At 36.2% G+C, this 20,134-nt stretch overlaps 1 protein-coding gene across 2 annotated transcripts in view; it reads left to right on the top strand.

Annotated features, from left to right (window-relative positions):
* Positions 1 to 19,709, top strand: part of LOC138329512 (Fanconi anemia group E protein-like) — a 39,553-nt gene extending 19,844 nt beyond the window's left edge. Inside the window, exons 2-12 of one of the 2 annotated variants that reach the window (XM_069276551.1) lie at positions 6,746 to 6,967; positions 7,285 to 7,465; positions 7,728 to 7,878; positions 11,064 to 11,323; positions 11,868 to 11,957; positions 13,088 to 13,231; positions 13,891 to 14,011; positions 14,734 to 14,809; positions 16,026 to 16,098; positions 16,499 to 16,624; positions 19,140 to 19,709. In XM_069276551.1, the coding sequence (XP_069132652.1) occupies positions 6,756 to 6,967; positions 7,285 to 7,465; positions 7,728 to 7,878; positions 11,064 to 11,323; positions 11,868 to 11,957; positions 13,088 to 13,231; positions 13,891 to 14,011; positions 14,734 to 14,809; positions 16,026 to 16,098; positions 16,499 to 16,624; positions 19,140 to 19,241 (1,536 nt within the window). In that variant the 5' untranslated portion in view covers positions 6,746 to 6,755 and the 3' untranslated portion in view covers positions 19,242 to 19,709. The remainder of the gene's footprint in view (positions 1 to 6,745; positions 6,968 to 7,284; positions 7,466 to 7,727; positions 7,879 to 11,063; positions 11,324 to 11,867; positions 11,958 to 13,087; positions 13,232 to 13,890; positions 14,012 to 14,733; positions 14,810 to 16,025; positions 16,099 to 16,498; positions 16,625 to 19,139) is intronic. The other variant, XR_011209460.1, reaches the window with a different exon arrangement.
* The last annotated feature ends 425 nt before the right edge of the window (positions 19,710 to 20,134 follow it).

Genomic DNA, 20,134 nt, shown 5'->3' with positions numbered 1-20,134 from the left:
TCTATTGTGGTCATTTTGATGCCTCATTTGTCTTCTTCGGTTGAAAAATGTCAATGTTATGACTATTTTTCAATCTTTAGTGAAATTCGAGATGGCGGCCATCTTGATTACGTCATAACCGGAAGTTCATCCCAGTTTATACAATGTTACCTCTCGATTTCGTTATCAGTGGGTCATAAGGGTTCAGAAAAAATTGGTTCGTTAAGTTGTGGGGGGGGGTGCACGTAGACCCCCCCTAGATCCCGGCCTATAACCCATTCCGTATTTTATATGTATAACCGGAAGTACCACATGGTAATAAAGTAACCAGCATGGCGGCCAGACAAGTGTGATTGTTGTCATTGCTATCATCACAAATCATCCGGTGTTACACACCCCTAAAGAACCCCACACATACAAGTATAAAGTAGGTGTTTAGGATAGTGGAAAGGTGTTTTTAGTCATGATGTTTTGTCTGTTGCCGTCCGCCGTCGGCTATGCGCCAGGCTACAGAAATATATGTGTAAAGTTTTCATATTTTGAACTTTAATCTCAAGTTCTACTGTTCCACAAGTGTGATTTAGCTGAAATTTGCCTGGAATTATCCTAACATGGTCCCGACAAACTTTGTAGGACAGCAATCTTACTGCAGCTTTTCATACCTTAATTTTAATAACACAATGTCACTTAATTATTAACCAATATAATAAAATAAATATTTACAATACATGTAAACAACTCCCCTATTAAATCATCAGCTTTTTGAAAAGAACCATCGTGTTGGACTCACTCATTTAGGATTTATACCTGGATCCTTAGTGAGGCCTCTGTATTTGCCTGGATCCATGACTGGTTCTATCGAGAATGTCTAGAATTTACCTACATACTAGTACGGTGGCTGGGAGCGGACATGAAATAAATAAGATGTTCGAACGAAATATTATTGCGTTCGAACGAAATATTATTGCGTGGGAACGAAATACTATTGCGTTTGAACGAAATATTATTGCGTGGAAAGGAAATATTATTGCGTGGGAACGAAATATTATTGCGTGGGAACGAAATACTATTGCGTTGGAACGAAATATTATTGCGTGGGAACGAAATACCATTGCGTGGGAACGAAATACTATTGCGTTCGAACGAAATATTATTACGTGGGAACGAAATACTATTGCGTGGGAACGAAATACTATTGGGTTCGAACGAAATATTATTGTGTGGGAACGAAATACTATTGCGTTCGAACGAAATGTTATTGCGTTCAAACGAAATATTATTGTGTGGGAATGAAATACTATTGCGTTCGAACGAAATGTTATTGCGTTCAAACGAAATAGCTATTGAACTCATTATCATACATGGATGATATAACAGTAATCATGCCACCGTAGTAATATGATTAAGATATGGCCTACAACTTATGAAACTGCACCTTATCTAAAAAAAGGTGTATTCCTTATTTTTAAAGATTTAAAGTCTTGTTTATTGTATTATATGTTATATATCTAATGAAATACACGTACCTATGATGGCGTACAGGGGACACTATACATGTTTATAATTGTGTCTATCTTGTACGTACAGCATATATATATATAGTGTCTTGTACATATGAACAACTTAGTATATAAACTTGTACGTACAAGATACTACGTTGTGCGTGCGAATGTAATATGTCATAATTTGTACGCACAAGATACTGTAATAATTTGTAAGATATGAAGTTGTACGTACAAGATAATAATTTGTAGGTACAAGATACTAGGTTGTACGTACATGATACAACGATGTACGTACAGACGTACAAGATAAGTGTTTGTGCATACGTACGTACAAATGTACACGGTACTGTAACAATAGATACTAAAAAGATACTAAGTTAAACGTACAAGATAATAATCTGTATATACATGATAAATAAAACTATATATTGGTCCTAACATGCTGCCGTAAATAAAAGCATTATATGTGCTTTTATTAGCTCACCTGGTCCAAAGGACCGAGGTGAGCTTATGGGATACCACAGCGTCCGGCGTCCGTCGTCCGTCAACAATCGACTTCTTCTCCATAACCGCTGGTCGGATTTCAATAAGATTTGACTGGTAGCATCCTTATGGGCTACTAACTGAAAATTGTACAAATGATGGGGCTGACCCCCCAGGGGCCTGAGGGGCGGGGCCAAAAGGGGTCAATTTGGCTATTTCCATATAAACGACTTCTTCTCTGAAACCAAGCATAGGATAGCACCCATAATGCAATGGTAGCATCCTTATAGGGTGGGGATTCAAAATTGTACAAATGATGGGGCTGACCCCCCGGGGGCCTGAGGGGCGGGGTCAAATGGGGTCAATTTGGCTATTTCCATATAAACGACTTCTTCTCTGAAACTAAGCATGAGATAGCACTCATAATGCATTTGTAGTATCGTTATAGGGTGGGGATTCAAAATTGTGCAAATGATGGGGCTGACTCCCGGGGGGGCTGAGGGGCGGGGTCAAAAGGGGTCAATTTGGCTATTTCCATATAAACGACTTCTTCTCTGAAACCAAGCATGGGATAGCACCCATAATGCAATGATATCATCCTTATAGGGTGGGGATTCAAAATTGTACAAATAATGGGGCTGACTCCCTGGGGGCCTGAGGGGCGGGGTCAAAAGGGGCCAATTTGGCTATTTCCATATAAACAACTTCTTCTCTGAAACTAAGTATGGTATAGCACCCATAATGCAATGGTAGCATCCTTATAGGGTGGGGATTCAAGATTGTGCAAATGATAGGGCTGACCCCCTGGGGGCCTGAGGGGCGGGGTCAAAAGAGGTCAATTTGGCTATTTCCATATAAATGACTTCTTCTCTGCAACTAAGCATGGTATAGCACCCATTATGCAATGGTAGCATCCTTATAGTGTGGGGATTCAAAATTGTGCAAATGATAGGGCTGACCCCCGGGGGGCCTGAGGGGCGGGGTCAAATGGGGTCAATTTGGCTATTTCCATATAAACGACTTCTTCTCTGAAACTAAGTATGGTGTAGCACCCATAATGCAATGGTAGCATCCTTATAGGGTGGGGATTCAAGATTGTGCAAATGATAGGGCTGACCCCTTGGGGGCCTGAGGGGCGGGGTCAAAAGAGGTCAATTTGGCTATTTCCATATAAATGACTTCTTCTCTGCAACTAAGCATGGTATAGCACCCATTATGCAATGGTAGCATCCTTATAGTGTGGGGATTCAAAATTGTGCAAATGATAGGGCTGACCCCCGGGGGGCCTGAGGGGCGGGGTCAAAAGGGGTCAATTTGGCTATTTCCATATAAATGACTTCTTCTCTGCAACTAAGCATGAGATAGCACTCATAATGCAATTGTAGCATCCTTGTAGGCTGGGGATTCCAAATTGAGCAAATGATAGGGCTGACCCCGGGGGCCTGAGGGGCGGGGTCAAAAGGGGTCAATTTCCATATAAATGACTTTTTCTCTGCAACTTAACATGGGATTGCGCTCATAACGCAATGGTTACATCCTTATAGGGTTTGGATTCAAAATTTTGCAAATGATGGGGCTGACACCACCCAAAAGGGGTCAATTTAGCTATAAACGACTTCTTCTCTGCAACTAAGAATGGAAGAGCACTTATAATGCAATGGTAGCATCCTTATAGAGTTGGGATTTGAAATTGTACAAATGATAGGGCTGACCCCCGGGGCCTTAAACGGCAATAGATGCGAGGTCAAAAAGGTCAATTAGGCTACTATTTTGCTTATTTTTCTAATTGTCAGATTCTTGTGATAATTACTAACAAAAAACCAGGTGAGCGATACAGGCCCTCTGGGCCTCTTGTATTACTGTGTATATGACTTTAATACATTATGCTTCAATATTTCCATTTGAATGTGTGCAATTGTGTTACAACGAAAGTTTTTTTGTATCAAAACTTAGTCAACTATTTTAAAAAGTAAAACAATGAATTTACATGACTTTCTCTACAATTTTAATGCAAATTATTAAAGGCAAATACTGAAATAGAATACAAATCCAAATGATACATGCAATAAACTTTAAATTAATGGTTTCGAAGCAAAACATACTTTATAAAATATACCTTATTAAGAAGGTTTACACAAAACCACTTTAAATGACCAATTACAAAGAATATTGATATGAAATTGCAGACTGCCACATTTGAAATAGCCAAAGGTAAACCGTTGATATTTCGTTCCCACGAAATGATTATTTCGTTCCCTCGAAATAATTATTTCGTTCGAACGCAATAATATTTCGTTCGCACGCAATAATATTTCGTTCAAAACGCAAAAGTATTTCGTTCCCACGCAATAGTATTTCGTTCCCACGCAATAATATTTCGTTCCCACGCAATAATATTTCGTTCCCACGCAATAATATTTCGTTCGAACGCAATAGTATTTTGTTCCCACGTAATAATATTTCGTTCCCACGCAATAATTTTATTTATTTCATGTCCGCTCCCAGCCACCATATACTAGGACATTGCATCTCCACCCCCGACTAGTCAAAATAATAATGATAAGTTTGTACTGGTACTGTATCGAGTTTTAATGAAAATCAACTCAAGATTATCTAATCCCGATAAAGTTAACAAAAATCAAAAAAAAAAAAAAAAAAATCAAATGGTCAACCTAAGCAATGACATGTATCTACATGTATACATATATGTTTTGGTTTTTTACATATTCAGTAAACATAAAAAAACAAATACAAAAAACAAATTTATAATGTAGCATTTTTTTAGCTCACCTGGCCCGAAGGGCCGGTGAGCTTATGTCATGGCGCGGCGTCCGTCGTCCGTCCGTCCGTCCGTCCGTCCGTCCGTCCGTCCGTCCGTCGTCCGTCCGTCCGTCGTCCGTCCGTCAACATTTCCTTTAAATCGCTACTAGTCATAGAGTTCTGGATGGATTGTAACCAAATTTGGCCAGAAACATCCTTGGGGGAAGGGGAACAGAACTTGTATTAATTTTGGCTCTGACCCCCTGGGGGCAGGAGGGGCGGGGCCCAATAGGGGTAGTAGAGGTAAATCCTTTAAATCGCTACTAGTCATAGAGTTCTGGATGGATTGTAACCAAATTTGGCCAGAAACATCCTTGGGGGAAGGGGAACAGAACTTGTATTAATTTTGGCTCTGACCCCCTGGGGGCAGGAGGGGCGGGGCCCAATAGGGGTAGTAGAGGTAAATCCTATAAATCGCTACTTGTCCTAGAGTTCTGCATGGATTGTAACCAAATTTGGCCAGAAACATCCTTGGGGGAAGGGGAACAGAACTTGTATAAATTTTGGCTCTGACCCCCTGGGGGCAGGAGGAGCGGGGCCCAATAGGGGTAATAGAGGTAAATCCTATAAATCGCTACTTGTCCTAGAATTCTGCATGGATTGTAACCAAATTTGGCCAGAAACATCCTTGGGGGAAGGGGAACAGAACTTGTATAAATTTTGGCTCTGGTTCCCCGGGGGCAGGAGGGGCAGGGCCCAATAGGGGTAATAGAGGTAAATCCTATAAATCGCTACTTGTCCTAGAGTTCTGCATGGATTGTAACCAAATTTGGCCAGAAACATCCTTGGGGGAAGGGGAACAGAACTTGTATAAATTTTGGCTCTGACCCCCCGGGGGCAGGAGGGGCGGGGCCCAATAGGGGTAATAGAGGTAAATCCTTTAAATCGCTACTAGTCATAGAGTTCTACATGAATTGTAACCAAATTCGGCCACAAACATCCTTGGGGGAAGGGGAACAGAACTTGTATAAATTTTGGCTCTGACCCCCCGGGGGCAGGAGGGGCGGGGCCCAATAGGGGAAATAGAGGTAAATCCTTTAAATCGCTACTTGTCATAGAGTTCTGCATGGTTTGTAACCAAATTTGGCAACAAACATCCTTGGGGGAAGGGGAACAGAAGTCGTATAAATTTTGACTCTGGCCCCCCCCGAGGGCAGGACGGGTGGGGCCCAATAGGGGAAATAGAGGTAAATCCTATAAATCACTTCTTGTCCTAGAGTTTTGTTTGGATTGTAACCAAATTTGGCCATAAACATCCTTGGAAGAAGGGGAACAGAACTTGTATAAATTTTGGCTCTGACCCCCTGGGGGCAGGAGGGGTGGGGCCCAATAGGGGATTTAGAGGTTAATATTAAAATTCCTTCAGAAATGAAACAATGAACCTGTATTCAGAACATTACTTGGCATTAAAAACCAGGTGAGCGATACAGGCCCTCTGGGCCTCTTGTATTACAATAATTTGGCATAAAATGTTTCTATAATATACTTGTTATATATGTATAACAAACTATACATGCATGCTTATAACAAAGTAATTTTGTTTGACCTCAGAGGTTAATTATAACCGTGTTTTACTATATTGTGATTGATATACTATATACAATGTAGTTGGTAAATTCCACGTGTGTAAAATTGCGATTTACTGTTGGGCACTTATTTGCAGGTGTCTATTTTTGCAAATTATCTTTGCATTATTTGAAAGTGTCTGCATGCATATGATACTACACACAGGCTTTAATATGTAAACCATGATTTTTGAAAAGTTGTGTGAGGTATTAAATTTCGCGACCATGGATAGATTAGCAAATTTTGTGAAATTGAAACCTCTGCGAATATTAACGACTATACAGTACTTTTATCTTGCCCTATACATTGTAGTTGTTATGTAGACCAATGCTATTTGCTTTGATCCTTCCTTTTTATCCCTGGAAAGAAACTTTTTTATTTTGTTCATATAGTTTACTGGTGATGTCCCTGACAACTCCACAGCTGATACAGAAGCTGCCTCAATCCTGGTGGGGTCTGTTTGGTGCTATGAGGCTGGACCATCACCATGGTGATGCTACCGAGACTTGGTACCAGTCTGAGGCTAAATCTAAATATGGTGGACATTCAGACTGGGGTGAACTCTTAGCAGCTCTAACTGTCAAGGAGCCCATTTGTTATCAGAATCTTACCTTGTAAGAATCGTCTGTAAAATTATTTGTACAATTTGTTCTTCTTTGCTCTGTGTATATACATGTGTATACATTGTCTATGCTCAGCAAACCAAAGAAACCAGTGGTTATTAAACTAATCCCCCCCCCCCCCCAAAAAAAAAAAAATTCTTAACTTCATGTAATTATTAAATCAAAATAAAATTTTTATTTTTTAACTGTACATGTATGCATATACATGTATTTTTGTACGATTACAATAATTGGTAATTCAATTATCCTACATATTTTAAAATTATGATATTTTTAATAGATATCTTTGCACCTTTTATTGATTGTAGCAAGTCAAGATTTGTTCAGCTCCCAAGTGATATACAGTGTCAGTTTCTCCGATTTGTTTTACGACATCGTGAAGAGATACCATTAAGTGAATTGTCAGATTTCTGTGAAGATAGCCAATGTCATACCGATTCAGAATCATGGCAAAATGTTCTACTACAGATGTTAGCTACTTACATTAAGGTAAAAATGGGATTGAAATCAAAACAAAAGAGATTTTAGTTAATTAAAAACTCATATGATAATTAATGGTGAAAGTTGGTCTCTACCACAACAGTAATATGATTTAAGTTTTCCAGTATCACATGGATATCAGGCTATGTACCATAATGTTAAATGTTCAGCATGTAATAATAGTCTTAATGTCAACATGCAAAATGTGTTTATAGAAATCCTTATACATATTGTGTTGAACCTTTTATTTTATCACTTTCGTTTATTGTAGGTAAAACAACAAGAGAGTGGCCTTCACCTCCATCAAACTCCATACAGATTCACCTGTGGGAACCAAGCTTTGGCTGCCTCCTTCTGTGAGAGGCTAAAGAAATCTACACAACAATGTCCGTGGAAAAAGATTCCAATGAAGAAAATTCCAGGTAAAAGTTGGATCTTCACAAATAATATGTATTCTAGCCTAGCATTTCATCAACAGTAAAATAAGTAGCATGTGTAATTAAAGGGCCAGTCCTATTATAGTGATATTAATCAATGTGTCTGTCATCTGTCTGCTGTCAACCCATTCAATTTCCTCAAAAAACAATAGGCCGCTTGTTTTGATACATACAAGTATTAATAAAATAGCTGATACAGTAGTCCCTCTCTTTACGACCACTCTTATTAACGCTATCACTCCTTTTAAACGAATACGGGAATTTTCGTGCAGGGAATTTTCGTACAGGATAATTTTCGTACCGGCGAAATTTAGTACAGAAAAACATATACTAGGCCTTATGATAAACTTACATGATAAAATGTTGTGTTATTAATGCTGTGGATGTAATGAGATCTATATTCTATGAATTACAGCAAAAGATTTCTTTTCCGTACAGTATTTAGCTTTTCAAACATCACGGCCGTCAGTGCTTGGTAGTAACATATTGTATGAGGTATCTATCTGTATAAGTCTGACACAAATTTATAGTTGTAGATTTTCTATTGAAGCATGTTTAAAAAAAAAATATCTAAAAGAAATTCCAAATAGCTGGGTCACCAGTCAGTTCTGTACCAATGAGGAACGCCGTCTTGTCAATTACCTGTAATTAAATTGACTGACACGGGTGATGAGAGCTCGCCAACCAATGATATTTAACGGGAGGAGCCATACACTCCGTATGTTTGTCAATTATACCTGACTGATGGATTGATCAAAGGGACAGCCACGTGCACGGGAGCACGTCGAGCACTTCTGTAGACGTCAACTAAATTGTTTTGTACAAAGATCATAAACGGACTCGGAACATTTTTTATAATATTGAAATTTTACACAAAATTATTACAGATGTTAAATCTTATAAAATATATCAAACGACTTACTCTGCCATTAAGTAAACAACACCTGTACATAGAGACTATGTTGTTTCGTAAACTGTATAATATATACAGGTCTGTAATTGCCTGAAATGATTAGTGCTGAGCGATATTATCGAAAAATCGGTTTATCATGATACAAGACGGTCGGTGTGATATATATCGGTACACAAAATGCAAGACCGGGTTTTTCCGGTTTTTCTACTTTCTCTTTCCAATTGTAATCGTAATCACCCAGACGCTTCAATCCTATACGACTGTAAGCTTTATGCAAGCGTCGATGTCATCTTGATCAGTAGATTCACAAACCATGGCGGAGGCGAGTGTCAATTACGTGAAAAACACCACAGGAAAAAGTAGAATAATCAATATGGGAACAATTTTCACCGAAAGAAGTGGAAGGGAAGATACTTAAAGATACTGTATCATGTAACGTTTGTAATCAAGATATGAAGAACCCTGGCGGCACCACCAATATGTTTTCACACGTTCGTCGTCACCATCCTGAAATAAATTTGGACAATTTGCCGGCCAGCGCTGGTACAAAGAAGCAATCTATAGTGTGTGTAACAGGTCAGCGTACCCTAACATCCATGGTTGCTGCTAAATATCCGCCAAAGTCGTCCAAGTTTCTTAGTGTTATTGAATGTTATGAATAACAACAAACAAATGTTTGGTTTCATTCTAATGTTTTTATTTATGCATTGCCAAACGCTAACAGCAAAAGTTCTAAAAAATAAAGAAAATTACCATATGCAAGTTCCAATATGCAATATATTGTCAAAAAGCATATAAACTTAAGAATTAACACTTAGTACTTTGCATTTTGAGGTCAGCATGGAAAACTGAAAAATATTGTGATATATCGTGATATTTCCACTGAAAAGGTGATATATCGCGATACAGTTTTCTGTTGGTGATACCCAGCACTAGAAATGATCAAAATAATGTTGTTGATAAGACTTATCATCAATGAAGTAAGTAGATTGAACAATGTAAACGAAATAAATATGACCCAATTTTTTCGGTACCAAAATACCTGGACAAAAATTCCCCAGTACGAAAAAGTCTCCGGTACAAAAATGTTTTGGTACGAAAATTCCCAACACCTATTAAACGACCACCATTTTTTAAGACATAGACATTATTCAACGGTAAACTACCCCTTCTCAACAACCACCCTTCATAATCTGACCAACGACTGGCAAATATTCATTCGAACATCCCTCTCGCCAACAGTCATTTTGTTCCTCTATCGGCATATATATACCAAGCCATATAAAACATACAATGTATTAAGCCATGTATGCAGATGTACAAAAGTGGTTTGAATTTTTCCAAAGAAATTCAAGATGGCCATCATGATCCCCAAAGAGAAATTGAAAAATCATCTTATTTCATTAAAAATTGGTAGACAGTGTTTTGTTGGGGATACTGATCATGAATATCATGGTTATAGTTTTATAGAGCTCTGGGAATCTAAAATGGCCACAAATGCCCCTTAAGGGCCGGTTCAACATTTAAAAATTGTCAGTGTTCAATGGAAATTAATATTTATGTATTTTTAGGGTCACTTGTCTGTTTGGGGTTAGTATTGTAATTTACCTTAGCTAATAAGGGTCAACATAGTTGGGGCATGCTACTTTCTGACATTTTAGTTTTCTAGTTTTTAGCTCACCTGGCCCAAAGGGCCGGTGAGCTATTGACATGGCGCGGCGTCCGTCGTCCGTCCGTCATCCGTCCGTCAACATTTCCTTTAAACCGCTACTTGACATAAAGTACTGCATGGATTTTAACAAAATTTGGTCAGAAACTTCCTTAGGGGAAGGGGATCAGATTTTGCATAAATGGTGACCCTGACCCCCCTGGGGCAGGAGGGGCGGGGCCCAATAGGGGTAATAGAGGTAAATCCTATAAATCGCTACTCGTCCTAGAGTTCTGCATGGATTGCAACCAAATTTGGCCAGAAACTTCCTTAGGGGAAGGGGATCAGATTTTGCATAAATAGTGACCCTGACCCCCCAGGGGCAGGAGGGGCGGGGCCCAATAGGGGTAATAGAGGAAAAGCCTATAAATCGCTACTTGTCCTAGAGTTCTGCATGGATTGCAACAATCACAATCACAATTGCAGAACGCTGGGACAAGTAACAATTTATAAAATTTACCTCTATTTCCCCTATTGGCGAATATGGTACCAAGTATTGACCTATATATTATTATTGTAGAATGACAACTTAATTTTTTTTTTTTGAAGAACCAGACACTCAGTACCAGAAAATGGAGATCTGTGATGACCATCCATTGTTGGACAGATCCCATTCACCTGTACAGGTGTGCTCCATCATCACCCCTAGTGTGGACTCCTCCCTCTCAGTCCCAGGAGTAGATGTAATCACCATTGTCAGTGATGATGATGAGGAATCCCCTGTGGAAATGGAGGTTACAGAGCTGTGTACTGATCCAACAGAGGAGGAACCAATACCTAGGGAAAGTAATGCAGATACATTGCTGCTGGTAAGTTAATCTCATTGACATAAAGTATTCATATATATATATACATGTACCTAAAAATAAAAAAAATAAAAAAAATTTTAAAAATAAACATTTATATTCCTGAAGAGCCATCATGAAATGGCGAAAGTACTAGAGGAAGGTCGTTGAGTTTCATTTTTTTTATTTATTTAACTCTACATGGACACATACTTTTTTCTTGGTTTATACATGTACCTTATATATATAGTGAAATGTTTGATTTCGACTGAGTTAACAAAACACTTCAAAGTAAACTCGGGTCTTAAGTTACACAAGTTGGACTTAACAAGTTTCAACTGTATTAGTATCAACTAATAAATTGTTTCCTTTTTCAATGTGTTTGTATAAAAGATTTATACTTGCAAAACAAAATTTGATGTGTTTAATCAATGTTTGTTATATCTTGTTTATTAAATGCAAATCTGTGCTCTTAATTATAAATGTTACAAAAATCATCTATGTTCATCACATAATTTTGGGTAGATAGTAGAAATGTGTGTGTTAGTGTGTTAAGTGTATGTTGAAGGCTAAAGGGGAGAAGTTGAAGGAAAGTTGGCAGAGTGGATCAGAGACATCGCCGGAGATAGACTTGTTTCTTGTAGCAACACCAGATCAGGTATTCAACCAAAGTACCAATTAGTAGGAGCAATAAAAACTATACTTCTGTTGAAAGGAACTGTTCAGAATTTTAAACAGAGGTATACTGTAATGCATGCCTTGATTTGAAGATAATATTTTGTAATAGGTACGGCATCCTTTAAAGATGCTCCACCGCCGACAGAGTATAAATGATGTACATCATTTGAACAATAATTGGTGTTCAATCGTCTATATATATGTCTAATTAACACAAAAAATAATATAGATAATTTATTTTGCCTTTGGTGCTCACACAATCAATACTTCATTCCATATAGGATATAGTGCCACAGAATTTTTTTCGGGATGCAATTCATTATTTTTAGCTCACCTGGCCCGGGGCAGGAGGGGTGGGGCCCAATAGGGGAATTAGAAGTAAATATTTGAATTCCTTCAGAAAAGAAACAATGAACCAGTATTTAGAACATTACTTGGCATTACAAACCAGGTGAGCGATACAGGCCCTCTGGGCCTCTTGTTTATATTTTTAACTTGAAGCAAAATTAGAAGCTCAAACTTTTCAATGGTGGTAATGGTGTGAAGTAAGTAACTGTTGAAACTGAAGAGAATGACTAAATTGTCTTCTCCTGTTTTAAATAGTGAAAAAATACTATTTGTCAGCGGTGGAGCATCTTTAAAGGTTTCATTTTTCTATTAAACATGTACTTTTTCTAACCTTTTTAATTTGCTACTTTCTAATATATATTTTGTATATATACTTTTATAACACCATTACCTCTTCAGTGAATAATCATTACAAATTTGTTTGTTTGTCACCTCTCCAATGAAACTTTATACAGTTACCATTATGATGGTGCATTCTATAATCTTTACATTAAAAATCTCTGTAAATTGTTCTCCAATTATTGCTGTAACTTTCATTTGTGCTTTGAATTCCGTATTTACCTTTATTGCTAGCTGACATTAGCCTGCTTGTCATTGAGTGTGAATAAAAATCATATACATTGTATCTCTTTATAGCTATATTTACTCAGTTATAAACAACTTCCCTATACACTTCAGAATAATGAATTACAGATAATTTGGTATGATTTTATCTTTGACCTTGATTGAAAAGAAAAGATGTTCTCTACATTAAAATTTCAGATACAGTCAGTAGCAGCTGAATTGAAGTTTTGTTTCTTGACCGATAGTGAAGTTCTGACCGCCTCTCAGAGTTTGACCACTCTGTCCAGTATCCTTAGTGAAGCTGCGAGTGTCCAGTTTATGGCCAGTGTAGTCCACCCTAAGGTTTGTTGTCCGGGTAGATAAAGACGACTTGCTGTTATGAAGTGACAGATGAGATCACACAGTATAGTCATAACCATGTTCATTCAATCTGAGCACCGGGGTCAAGATGAAGCAAAAAATAAAATAATTTTTTTATCAAATATCTGCCATATTGTTTAAGATTTGAAGATTTTCTGTTTGTACTCCTAACTAAGACTACACTCTCACATTTCTCCGTTAATGATCTGAATGGGATCAGTTTGTTTAAGATAAAAATTGTTTTTGACCTCATTGAATCTTGTTTCAATCTTTATTGGATTGAGAAGATTGATATATTTACAAAGATGAGTTTCCAAGAATTAGCACTCAATTTTAATTAGTTGCAGTTATATAAGATTTTTTTTTATAAAATATCTAAATTATTTCTTTCTTTCTATGAATTTAATTCAAACCTTTGCACGTACACTATACAGTATATGTAATAAATACAAAATAATTAATATGAATAATTGATTAATCATACTACTAGTTACTTTTATTACTGTTTGTAAAGTTGATACAAAGTTCCTTATGGAACTAAATACAAGTGGGATCCATGCATATCTTTAAAGAAAAAGAAATATTTCTAACTTAAGGATCCCTTTTTGATCGTTTCTCTTCCTATAAATTTTATTTCACAGATTGCTGCTCTGAAGCAGAGTGCATCACGCCAACTACTGGGAGTTATCTCCCTTGCTGCAGAACACTTCCCCAAGAGTTTGATAGAAGGAGTGTTTATAAGGTGTTTAGAGCAAGGTCTAGGTAATTACTGACATTATCACTTCATCTATCTGAAATACACATCACAAGTGAAATTTGTATTAATTCTACACATAAGTCTACCTAAGTTTACGGGAAAAGTCAGGTTTCTTAAATGTTTGAGGGTAAAGTACAATTGATTGGAGTTTGATAGCATTTTATCAGTTATATAGGCATACAATTTGATTTTTAAATCCTGTATATCCAGTATTTCATTTTGGGGTATGAAAAACAAATAAAATATTAGGGATTCAAAACCTATATTGAGTATTAGGATTTGAAAGAAAGAGCTACCTTCATAGTTTCTATACTTGGTTGTCCAATGACCCCTCATATCCAAACACCAGTTGCTCATACATTTTATACATGTAGGTGTGACTACCTTGTGGTCATTTCAATAATTTAAATACCTTTTCACAATGTCCTCTACATTTTACTTAACTCTACCTTCAAGCTTGAAGATAGTTGATTTTACTGAGGTACTTCAACAAATCTTCGTTATTTAGGTGGTTTTTAATCAAATTACGAATAGTAAGACAATGAATTTGGTTTTATACATTATTCAAAGCACTATGATATTAGCTAACAACAAATATTTCAACCCACAAAATGATTTTAAAGTTCCAAACCACCACAGAACTACAAACATTTCATGTTGTACATTATAACATAATTACCTCCTTTATCTGTGCAGTATTATCTTATGAAATGTTTCTGCTGTGTAGGTTCAGCCCAGACTGATATTTTCTGTAAAGTCATCAAGACCGATCTCCCAGATTCTGCCCGCCTACAGATGGTTCAGTGAGTATAAAGCCTATCTTACAACTACTTCTTTATCATCTGTATAGGAGAAACTACTGAAGGAACATTCAATTCCTACTTATTGAGTATCCTGATTTATCACTATTTCTTAATTTCATCAAGGTATGAAAACAATTTTGTTTGGGAACTGTGAATTTGCATAGTGGATTTGTATAAAAGTAACAGTTATGTTTAAACGTACCATCTAGTGAGTTTTCAAGGGATTCTTTTTCTGAATCAATACGCAACGTCATTGTCTTTATTATGACATCATGATAACGTCGGGGCTTCGCACCATTCTCGGATTTTTTATATTTCATAGTGGTATGCAAAAAAAAAAATATTGGCCAATCAGAAAGCCAGATTTAGTATGAAAAAGATGGAAAAATTAATTATTGAAATATACTACATGTAATTAGCAATGTTTACCTGGCATCTTTACCTGACCATCCTTACACAACCATGGCTGCTACTAGGACGCTAATTAATCAAACAAACAAACATCTTTACCTGAATTGCCAATTTTGACTGTTAAAACTATTTGGCTGTTAAGTTTTTGGGAGCAATATAATAAATATTGATTTATTGTTTGGTATGGGCAAACAAGATATTGGATAGAACAAGGTTTTACAATCTGACAAATACAGTTTAATGATATTCAACTTCTTTTACTGTATCTTAATATTTCAGGGGTTACTATCACTGTTATAACATCCTACTCTGAGATATGTTGTAGCAAAATTGCAGGCTCTGTGTATGACAACAGATCAGCAGGAAGTTCTCCTGAACTGCGTTCAGTTTTGCTATGGCATATAGTCCAGGGGTGGATACAACAGCAGTGATATTAACCCCTGGAGTATTGAAAAGGCTTTTACTGGTATGAACAATCTATAGTGTAGAATTTACTTTTCTCTAAAACGAAAGTGTTTTTTATAACATGCATCAAGCTCGGAATGCAAGGGACCATCAGAAATAATTATACTTAATAATCAAAAATTATCATTATGTTATGGAATGATATGTAATTGAAAGAAGTGATTTGAATAAATGTATAAGAAAATGATGAAAAGTACATCAACAATAATGTATTTGATCTGGATGTAGAACTGAATGATGCAGTGACCATTACCTAACTCTGTAACGATGTAATTGTTCTGCTATTCTGTGTAAATGTCTTGTTCTACATTAGACAATTTAAAGCTGTTGTCTATTATAGAAAGTTGACAGAGTGTACCAAGCCTCTGGACGAGAACATTGTCTACATCTATCAAACTCTCATAGATACAAAGGTAGGGGAGGAAGAGAAACTTACATTTATAAAGATAACATACATAGATAGCTTTTGCCTTAATGTAAGCTTACGGTCAATGGGTACAAAGTCATAAAAGAAGGTGATAGGTCCACAGCGATGCTGTAACACCTACTGATATATAAGTCTTTGATCTCCAACTGATGAGTCAAATGTGGTATATTATCACATTTCATTTAACCATGACTGCAATCTAACATCACAATAACACTATGGAGAAGCATTGCAATTATTTTACCTTTGATCGTATCTCTCTATGATATGGTTTAACATCAGAATGTGTTTTATGGACCGGTAGGAATTTGTCATACACATAAATTGTTTAAGAGATTTTAATTGAAAATTTCCTTATTCCTTATTGAGTTTTTTGTTTTTAATAGGTGGAACTTTCTGAAGTTTTGATGACTGGTATATTGAAGACATTACACAGTCATTCCAGTGGAATGGAAAAGAATCTCAAGTATGGTAAACTGTTACTTGCCATTATCAACAAATATGGCCATCAGGTATGTTTTAATTTATATATTCCTATATGAAAGTGGGAGTAAAACTAATGCATGATTAGTATTTGAGGTGGTATGTAACTAGTATTGCATTTTATTGTAGAAAGTTCTATAATGAAGCTTTTCACCATTGGAGAACAACTGCTGGTAAAATTGTGTTTGTTTATATACATTATGCTGTGAAGATCAAAAGTCAATGGGCGAACCACTTTTCCTGTTATTATGGCTATGTATTATGATAAATAGTGCGGTTATACACACACTGACATATATACATGTATGAATTAAACTATGTCCATTCATTCGCTGAATCCATCAAAAAAGATGTAGTAGGTATGTTTTGCAGTACAAATGTAGACAGAAAATGCATGTACTTGACAGTGTATATCCTGTTTTTAGCAACTTCCTTGAAATAAGGACATCAGACTTGACTTTAATTTTACCGACCTCAGTTACAGTGTACTTATTTGGCTATTGTTTATTGCCTTAATTAGCATACGTTAATTATCTGTATAGTAAAAATCATATGACCAATGAATGACTTTAGGAGACAAAAGATAAAGTTGTGTCTAACAAGACAGAAATATTTATCCTAGTACATACTTGCTCTCCAATGTCTGATGGGACTTATTTAGCGTCAAAGTTAATTTTGTCAAATATACAATAAAATTTCAGCGCATATGAGGGTATCTGATTTATTTTGTTATTCCTCTGTATCCAACAAATCAAATATTTACAGTAATACATATATGGTATCAGGGATTTTATCACCAATTGTTTATGTATTAGATAACTGTACAGGACTACCTTGTAATCATTTCAGTGACAATTTGAGTACTTTTTATCCCCCGCTTTCTCCAAAACGGGGGATATTAATTTGGGGTTGTCCGGCTGTCTGTAACACTTCGTTTCCATGCAATAACCATAACAAATGTAAACCGATTTTCTTCAAACTTGGTGACAAGGTTAAATGCCTTAAGGGCTCGGCTATATTCGATTGCAACTGTTGATGGACTTCATTTAGCGGAGTTATGGCCCTTTGAATTACTAAAAACGTCATTTTCTGACATTTCTGTGCAATAAGTGTAGCAAATATAAACCGATTTTCTTCAAACTTAGTAACAAGGTTATATGCCTTAAGGACTCAGCCAAGTTCGATCGCAACTGTAGATGGACCTTATTTAGTGGAGTTATGGCCCTTTGCTTAAATAAAAAAAGTCAGCTTCTGCCACTTTTGTACAATAACTGTAATAAATATAAACCAATTTTCTTCAAATTCGATAACAAGGTTGAATGTCTTAAGTGCCTGTCATTTTTCTACCGTTTCTGTGTAATAACCAACAAATGTTAAAATTAATATTGTTAAAACTTGGTAACAAAGTTAAATGTCTTAAGGGCTTATCCAAGTTCAATCACCACTTTTGGCAGATCTTAATTAGTAGAGTTATGGCCCTTTGATTCAATAAAAAAATGTCATTTTCTGCCTAACATTGGGGGATGGAAATTCTACGAATTTGCTTGTTGCACAATGTCCTCAATAGTAAAAAATTTTTTTATTGATATTGACGTTTTCACATTATTAGCTATCTATGGATGATCAGTTTTATAGGATTTTAATATGATAGCTATAGGGTATGTTACATAGAAATTTGTTATACCTGAAACAACTATTTGGCATAAGTTATAGGGTATGTTACATAGAAATTTGTTATACCTGAAACAACTATTTGGCATAAGTTATAGGATATGTTACATAGAAATTTGTTATACCTGAAACAACTATTTGGCATAAGTTATAGGATATGTTACATAGAAATTTGTTATACCTGAAACAACTATTTGGCATAAGTTATAGGATATGTTACATAGAAATTTGTTATACCTGAAACAACTATTTGGCATAAGTTATAGGGTATGTTACATAGAAATTTGTTATACCTGAAACAACTATTTGGCATAAGTTATAGGATATGTTACATAGAAATTTGTTATACCTGAAACAACTATTTGGCATAAGTTATAGGATATGTTACATAGAAATTTGTTATACCTGAAACAACTATTTGGCATAAGTTATAGGATATGTTACATAGAAATTTGTTATGCCTGAAACAACTATTTTGCATAAGCTATAGGAAATGTTACATAGAAATTTGTTATACCTGAAACGCTAACCTGGTATAAGCTATTGGATATGTTACAAAGAAATATGGTATACCTGAAACGACTTCCTGGCATCAGCTATAGGGTAAGTCACATAGAAATAGGTTATACCTAAAACGACTTTCTGGCATAATTATTTAATTTGATTTGTTTATTTTATGTCCAATTAATAGCCAAGGACATTTAAGGATGTGTCAGATTTATTGTAGAGGAAAGCTAATTGTAGCTATATATGCCTGTTTAATTTCAGAAATGTGGCCGATATATTAACCATGAATTGATACGCTGAAGAACAGTACTTTGATAAGAACGGAATTGTATTGATTTAAGATATATAAATGATTTATGTTTTCAGTTCACTAATGGGAACATCAATATCATGGAAAAGGAAGTTCATAAGAATGGGACGTTCTTGAAAAAGGCTCTCAGTGCAGCTCTCAATAAACTAAGGAAGTGATACGAGATTTGAAAATATTGAAGGAGCTCTTTGGGTATCATAATACATTTCTGATGGAAATTGCCAATACTCCACGCATACGTTTTAGGAGACGTTCAAAAATAGAACTGATGATACACAAAATCTTATGTGTTCACTAGAACACATTTCTCTTTTAAAAGAACAGGCCGTTGGTGAAGAATTATTTGACATTGCCACTGACCAAACATGTCTTGAATCTTAACTGAAGGACTACTGACCAATCTGGTTAGAAAGAGGACATACGTACGTGTCTCAATAAAGTAGACGTGATATTTCATTGGGAAGAAAAGCATTGCTTATGGAATCAAATCATTCATGTGCTGGTCCTAAGATGGAAGTTTTTTCTCAAAGCTGACAAGGAATGGAATTTTTGGAAGTATACGTATATTTGTTTATAGTTGCCTATTTACTGTTTATATGTTGAAAATAATAATTTGTTGATATACATGTGCGTTGTTTTGTGATTATTTAATTTTGAATGATCGTTATAAACTTTATTTATTTTATATCGATTACGAAACAAGTTATACAACTTATGTAAATCACTCTCGATGGCCCGGATGTAAGCGCGCGAGGGATCTAAGTGTGGGAGGAAACCGGAGTGCCCGGAGAAAACCCACGTGATCGGGCAAGTGACCCCTAACCTTTTCACGTCCGTGCCGGGGATCGAACCCCGGCTGGCTAGGTGAAAGGCGAGTGGCTTAACCACTACACCACCCGATCACCCAAATGATCGTTTGGTTTGTTTTCCTGGTATGTTGTTGCAATTGAATAGGTAATTAAATTATGACAACCGTTTTTTTTCGTTACTTGCTAATATGCTGCAATCTTGAAACTCAGATTCAATGTCTATCTTTGTGATGCGTCACCTC

This window comes from Argopecten irradians, chromosome 8 (assembly GCF_041381155.1).
Source record: "Argopecten irradians isolate NY chromosome 8, Ai_NY, whole genome shotgun sequence".
NCBI classification, from domain to species: domain Eukaryota; kingdom Metazoa; phylum Mollusca; class Bivalvia; order Pectinida; family Pectinidae; genus Argopecten; species Argopecten irradians.
Note: the sequence above shows the minus strand (reverse complement) of the source record. Positions and strands in the feature narration are given on the sequence as shown.